The sequence below is a fragment of the Oncorhynchus gorbuscha genome, unplaced genomic scaffold, assembly GCF_021184085.1.
Source record: "Oncorhynchus gorbuscha isolate QuinsamMale2020 ecotype Even-year unplaced genomic scaffold, OgorEven_v1.0 Un_scaffold_11159, whole genome shotgun sequence".
Taxonomy (NCBI): domain Eukaryota; kingdom Metazoa; phylum Chordata; class Actinopteri; order Salmoniformes; family Salmonidae; genus Oncorhynchus; species Oncorhynchus gorbuscha.
The window spans coordinates 428-7892 of NW_025753775.1; the positions used below are offsets into that span (position 1 = coordinate 428).

Below are 7465 nucleotides of genomic sequence, written 5' to 3' on the forward strand. Positions count from 1 at the left end.
GAGAGACTGATGGAGTGTGTGCAGCCTACCTGGCACATTAAAACGTAACTGCGGTGTGTGTGTGTGAATGAGAGACTGATGGAGTGTGTGCAGCCTACCTGGCACATTAAAACGTAACCACGGTGTGTGTTGGATGAGAGACTGATGGAGTGTGTGCAGCCTACCTGGCATATTAAAACGTAACCGCGGTGTGTGTTGGAATGAGAGACTGATGGAGTGTGTGCAGCCTACTGGCATATTAAAACGTAACCACGGTGTGTGTTGGATGAGAGACTGATGGAGTGTGCAGCCTACGTAAGAAACAGAGAAGAGCCTTTCATGAGACTTTGATTTATTTTTTAAATTAGAGTGGCATCATGCAGCCTTGTATTATTGATCAAAACACCAGCCGAAGGGTTTGTATCACAACTAAAGTTACATTATAACTGTGAGCATATAGGAGGACGTGTTTCAACATAATCACTTTGTCCGCTCAACACAGAATAGTCACATGTGTGCTGTGCACTGCCTCGGAATTAGTTTGGGGGAAATATCCTTTCTATTTTATTCAGCTTTGTTCAATTGTGTTATTCTTACTATAAAATAATGGAAATTATAAACTAATCTTGTCTGCTAAATGAACTAGTGTAACCCACAGACATAAGGCTTAGCCAGATCTCAGGACCTCACATAAGGACAACTCAGAGTATGTATTCTCTTCTTTTTGAAGCATTTTAAATAGTGGATTATTGTGATGGTGTAGGCTATATTGAAATGGGTTTATTAGACTTTTAAAAATGTACTGTAGATGTTCCAAAGATCCGCATCAGTGGCTTGTAGGCTAGTCCAAAGATGCATGACAGTTACAGGTTGACAATTTAATGACCGCCACAGTGGTGCGTATTCAAAATGTGTTTAAATGAGTTAGGTTAGACTTTGTACGCATTCAAAATATCTTCAGGTGAGTGGGTTGAGTGATCTTGTCTGTGTCCCCCAGAGTGGGTAAGGTAGGACTGGACACAGCCCTGGACCTGTCCCAGCATCTGTCCCTAATACCATGTCCCCGTTCTCCATTGTAGTGTTGGTAAGGTAGGACTGGACACAGCCCTGAACCTGTCCCAGTATCTGTCCCTAAACCATGTCCCCGTTCTCCATTGTAGTGTTGGTAAGTTAGGACAGGACACGGCCCTGAACCTGTCCCAGTATCTGTCCCTAAAACCATGTCCCCGTTCTCCATTGTAGTGTTGGTAAGGTAGGACAGGACACAGCCCTGAACCTGTCCCAGTATCTGTCCCTAACACCAGTGTCCCTGTTCTCCATTGTGTGTTGGTAAGGTAGGACTGGACACAGCCTTGGACCTGTCTCTGTATCTGTCCCTAACACCATGTCCCCTTTCTCCATTGTAGTGTTGGTAAGTGTAGGACTGGACACAGCCCTGAACCTGTCCCAGTATCTGTCCCTAACACCATGTCCCCTTTCTCCATTGTAGTGTTGGTAAGGTAGGACTGGACACAGCCCTGAACCTGTCCCAGTATCTGTCCCTAACACCATGTCCCTTTCTCCATTGTAGTGTTGGTAAGGTAGGACTGGACACAGCCTGTCCCTTTCTCCATTGTAGTGTTGGTAAGGTAGGACTGGACACAGCCTTGGACCTGTCTCTGTATCTGTCCAAGGAGACAGACATCATGCCTGTCACCCAGGGTCTGGGGGAGCTGGTCCCTCTCTACAAACTGATGGAGAAGAGAGACATGGAGGGTCTGGAGAACCAGATGAAGGTAAGAGAGTCTGGTTCCTCTTCAGGTTTCTTTCTTGCAGAGTTTTTTGACGGAGCTTTTGTCACTGTGCTTCTGCTTGCGCTTCGGGGACTAGAGGTTGTGACAACTGTTGATGGATTTATCAAGGGCTTTATCCATACGTTTGATTGATGGATTGAATAGAGATATAATATCTGTTTGTCAGGGCTACATCGTGGAGCTGTTCCGGGGTTTGATAGACCGTCAGACGTGGAGTGACGAGGGCTCTGTTTCCCAGAGGGTTCTAAGGAGCTACCTGCTGCTGTTCGGTTCTGTCAGGAACCATCCCCCATGTGTCGCTACCGCCACACACCTCTTCAACAAGTGGAGGGCCTCCGACGGCAACATGAGGTCAGAGGTCAAACCATTCAATTCAATGAAAATAAACTTTTTTTTTTTGTCCTGAAGGTAAAGAGAGAAAAGAAGGAGAGCATGCTAGAGTATTGGGACAACCCCCTCCCTCTCTCTTCGTCCTCAGTCTCCCCAGTGATGTCAGCTTGGCGGTGTTTGCCATTGGTGCTCGTGATCCCGAGGGGTGGGATTTCCTCTTGAGAAGTACCGCCATTCGCAGCACACATCTGTCAAGAGCCGCATCAAGTCTGCCCTGTCCATCAGCCCTCTGCAACACAAGCTAAAGAGGTGGGTTAACATGAAGAACGCCTCAGAACTATCTCTCCTTCTTACAGCACTCAGAACTATCTCTCCTGCTTACAGTCCTCAGAACTATCTCTCCTGCTTACAGCACTCAGAACTATCTCTCCTGCTTACAGCACTCCAGAACTATCTCTCCCTCTTACAGTCCTCAGAACTATCTCTCCCTCTTACAGTCCTCAGAACTATCTCTCCTGCTTACAGTCCTCAGAACTATCTCTCCCTCTTACAGTCCTCAGAACTATCTCTCCCTCTTACAGTCCTCAGAACTATCTCTCCTGCTTACAGCACTCAGAACTATCTCTCCCTCTTACAGTCCTCAGAACTATCTCTCCCTCTTACAGCACTCAGAACTATCTATCCTGCTTACAGTCCTCAGAACTATCTCTCCCTCTTACAGCACTCAGAACTATCTCTCCTGCTTACATCACTCAGAACTATCTCTCCCTCTTACAGCACTCCGAACTATCTCTCCCTCTTACAGCACTCCGAACTATCTCTCCTGCTTACATCACTCAGAACTATCTCTCCCTCTTACAGCACTCAGAACTATCTCTCCCTCTTACAGCACTCATAACTATCTCTCCCTCTTACAGTCCTCATAACTATCTCTCCCTCTTACAGTCCTCATAACTATCTCTCCTGCTTACAGCACTCAGAACTATCTCTCCTGCTTACATCACTCAGAACTATCTCTCCCTCTTACAGCACTCAGAACTATCTCTCCCGCTTACATCACTCAGAACTATCTCTCCCTCTTACAGCACTCAGAACTATCTCTCCCTCTTACAGCACTCCGAACTATCTCTCCTGCTTACAACACTCATAACTATCTCTCCTGCTTACAGTCCTCAGAACTATCTCTCCTGCTTACATCACTCAGAACTATCTCTCCCTCTTACAGCACTCAGAACTATCTCTCCTGCTTAGTCCTCAGAACTATCTCTACTGCTTACAGTCCTCAGAACTATCTCTCCTCTTACAGTCCTCAGAACTATCTCTCCCTCTTACAGCACTCAGAACTATCTCTACTGCTTACAGTCCTCATAACTATCTCTCCTCTTACAGCACTCCGAACTATCTCTCCTGCTTACAACACTCATAACTATCTCTCCTGCTTACAGTCCTCAGAACTATCTCTCCTGCTTACATCACTCAGAACTATCTCTCCCTCTTACAGCACTCAGAACTATCTCTCCCTCTTACAGCACTCAGAACTATCTCTCCTGCTTAGTCCTCAGAACTATCTCTACTGCTTACAGTCCTCAGAACTATCTCTCCCTCTTACAGTCCTCAGAACTATCTCTCCCTCTTACAGCACTCATAACTATCTCTCCTGCTTACAGTCCTCATAACTATCTCTCCTCTTACAGTCCTCATAACTATCTCTCCTGCTTACAGTCCTCATAACTATCTCTCCTGCTTTCATCACTCATAACTATCTCTCCTGCTTACAGTCCTCAGAACTATCTTTACATTTACATTTAAGTCATTTAGCAGACGCTCTTATCCAGAGCGACTTACAAATTGGTGCATTCACCTTATGACATCCAGTGGGACAGTCACTTAACAATAGTGCATCTAAAACTTAGGGGGTGGGGTGAGAGGGATTACTTATCCTATCCTAGGTATTCCTTTAAAGAGGTGGGGTTTCAGGTGTCTCCGGAAGGTGGTGATTGCTTGCAGTCCTCATAACTATCTCTCCTGCTTTCATCACTCATAACTATCTCTCCTGCTTACAGTCCTCCTGCTTACAGTCCTCAGAACTATCTCCTGCTTACAGCACTCCGAACTATCTCTCCTGCTTACAGCACTCCGAACTACTCTCCTGCTTACAGTCCTCATAACTATCTCTCCTGCTTACAGTCCTCATAACTATCTATCCTGCTTACAGTCCTCAGAACTCTCTCCCTCTTACAGTCCTCAGAACTATCTCTCCTGCTTACAGTCACTCAGAACTATCTCTCCTGCTTACAGTCCTCAGAACTATCTCTCCCTCTTACAGTCACTCAGAACTATCTCTCCCTCTTACAGTCCTCAGAACTATCTCCCTCTTACAGTCCTCAGAACTATCTCTCCTGCTTACAGTCCTCAGAACTATCTCTCCTGCTTACAGTCCTCATAACTATCTATCCTGCTTACAGTCCTCAGAACTCTCTCCCTCTTACAGTCCTCAGAACTATCTCTCCTGCTTACAGTCCTCAGAACTATCTCTCCTGCTTACAGTCCTCAGAACTATCTCTCCTGCTTACAGTCCTCAGAACTATCTATCCTGCTTACAGTCCTCAGAACTCTCTCCCTCTTACAGTCCTCAGAACTATCTCTCCTGCTTACAGTCCTCAGAACTATCTCTCCTGCTTACAGTCCTCAGAACTATCTCTCCTGCTTACAGTCCTCATAACTTGCTGCTCTGCTTTCTTGCTGCTCTGTATTGCATTAAAACCTCTAAAAGTCTAAACCTTTGAGGTGGGGTCATACCATGGATCCTTTAGCTATTTGGTTTAGAATTTTAGGACCCCGATAGGTATTTAAAAAATGAGAATTTGGGCTTTACTACTATAGCCAATAGAAATACACTGAATAACATTCATAAATGGGAAAACAGACGGTCCAGAATAAAGATAAGGAATAACGTTTTCAATTGTCTGTCCTAAATCTATATCACATATTTAACCCCTTTTATGTTGGCTCAAAACGACCTTCATACTTCCATAAATGTTTTAAACTGATACCGGGTTACCTTCAGACGAGTCCCGGGGGGGTTTGTGGGCGTCGTAGAGCAAAACGGAGAACGCCATCGTGTTCGTGAGAGTCTCGCCGTTACGTGGCGCTTACGTTTTCATGAGAAGACTGTTTTGCGGGATGTCTCCTGGTCTGACAAACAACGCTTTCGCTCTGCCACTTCGCATAGCAGATGCGGTGGTTTGACCTCTCCCTCACACCCCCTGTGTCTCTCCCCCCCAGGTTAATGGAGCAGAGTCTTGCGGGCGAGGTGATGAAGACTCAGGACCTTCCTCATGTGGTCATCTCTGTCAGCAGGAACCCCAAAGGGTACAAGCTGGCCTGGGACTTCCTCAGACACAACTGGCACACACTGGTGAAGAAGTGAGTCTGATGATCTTACGCCGTGGTTATACTAGAAACTACCTTGTAGTAAGGAATCACCAAGATCTCCCTCATGGTGTTATCTTCAGAACAGAATGCAAAGTGGAACTGTTGGCTGTTAGCCTGTCCAGCATGGTGTCAGAACTAGCTAGCAAAACCCTCCCTCTGATTGATTATTATCTGGTTGCGTTGCTGATCATTTGCATAAAGTTGTCATTTTCTTTTCGAGGTGTCTGTATACCTAACCCCCATGATCTTTTGACCTGTAGGTTTGACCTGGGGTCCCACTCTATCTCAGGCATGGTGACCGGTGTGACCAACCAGTACTCCACCAGGGAGATGCTGGACGAGGTAAGAGTCCGTCTTCTCTGGTGTTTGATAATACCGCTACTATTACATTACGTTATGTAGCTATATAGTTTTTGTCAGCTGTAATAACTACAGAATTCAAAAGGCACTCAAATGTTTCCCTCATAATAACTACCCTACTGTTAGTATATTACTGTCTGCGTGTTCATAGGCCCACATTTAGCTGTATATAATAGATGTGTTTAAGATCTATTGTAAGCAGTCTGCCCATGTCTCCTCCCCCCCCAGGTTCGCAGGTTCTTTGACTCTCTGTCTGAGGAGACAGGTTCTGGTCTGAGGTGTATTCAGCAGACGTATGAGAGCATTGAAGAGAACATCCGCTGGATGGAGCAGCACCTGCCCCAGCTAAAGGCCTGGCTGGACAGACAGGCCCAGGGAGCCAGGACAGAGACACGGGGCCACGAGGATCTATAGGCCTTCTATGCAGTACAGGGCAGGGAGGGGTCTAGAGCAGGGTTCCCCATCTAGCGGGATGAATTTGGCCCGTAGCTGGTTTTATTTGGCCTCCCCAAGTTTTCTGAGAATTTTTTTATTTTTTATTGTTGGGACATAAAATATTAAAAACACCAGGAAATCAACCAGCTGATTTTAATTTAAGAAATCTGTTCCAAAGTATTATCACGCATAATAGGGAGACACGTGATCGTATACAAATGTAAGCAAGGTTTGAAATGATCATGTTTTCGTCAAACATATCTGTTTGGGCTTCTTGCGGTCTACAAATGATTTGTAATTATGCACCGGCTCCCCCACTCAAGAGAAATCATCCCGCGGCTGAATCTCGTTGATAATCCCTGGTCTAGATCGCAGAATGATTATGGCTGTGTTTGAGAGCATCAAAACCGGGATGAATTATGCGGAAATAGTGACTAACTGATGTAGAAATAACATTGAGTAGTTATTTATGATGCAAGATGATTTGTAAATTAGTCAATCTCGACTCACCTTTAAAGAATAATATTTCCAGTGTTGCTAACACTGGATATTACATTTATGTCTGAGACAAAGGTTGGCACAAGGTTAAGACCCTAAACTATTTTATTTTCATCTTCGGCAAATTTATACATTTACATTTAAGTCATTTAGCAGACGCTCTTATCCAGAGCGACTTACAAATTGGTGCATTCACCTTATGACATCCAGTGGAACAGTCACTTTACAATAGTGCATCTAAATCTTAAAGGGGGGTGAGGGAATACTTATCCTATCCTAAGTATTCCTTAAAGAGGTGGGGTTTCAGGTGTCTCCGGAAGGTGGTGATTGACTCCGCTGTCCTGGCGTCGTGAGGGAGTTTGTTCCACCATTGGGGGGCCAGAGCAGCGAACAGTTTTGACTGGGCTGAGCGGGAGCTGTACTTCCTCAGTGGTAGGGAGGCGAGCAGGCCAGAGGTGGATGAACGCAGTGCCCTTGTTTGGGTGTAGGGCCTGATCAGAGCCTGGAGGTACTGAGGTGCCGTTCCCCTCACAGCTCCGTAGGCAAGCACCATGGTCTTGTAGCGGATGCGAGCTTCAACTGGAAGCCAGTGGAGAGAACAGAGGAGCGGGGTGACGTGAGAGAACTTGGGAAGG

At 45.7% G+C, this 7465-nt stretch overlaps 1 protein-coding gene across 1 annotated transcript; it reads left to right on the forward strand.

The window, feature by feature from the left end:
* The first annotated feature begins 1593 nt into the window (after positions 1–1593).
* LOC124030394 (endoplasmic reticulum aminopeptidase 1-like) lies at positions 1594–7063 on the forward strand. Its single transcript, XM_046341753.1, has 6 exons — positions 1594–1754; positions 1939–2123; positions 2251–2411; positions 5388–5528; positions 5798–5879; positions 6126–7063. Exons 4-6 carry the CDS (start codon positions 5392–5394, stop codon positions 6309–6311), a joined length of 405 nt encoding a protein of 134 aa, XP_046197709.1. The 5' UTR covers positions 1594–1754; positions 1939–2123; positions 2251–2411; positions 5388–5391; the 3' UTR covers positions 6312–7063.
* The last annotated feature ends 402 nt before the right edge of the window (positions 7064–7465 follow it).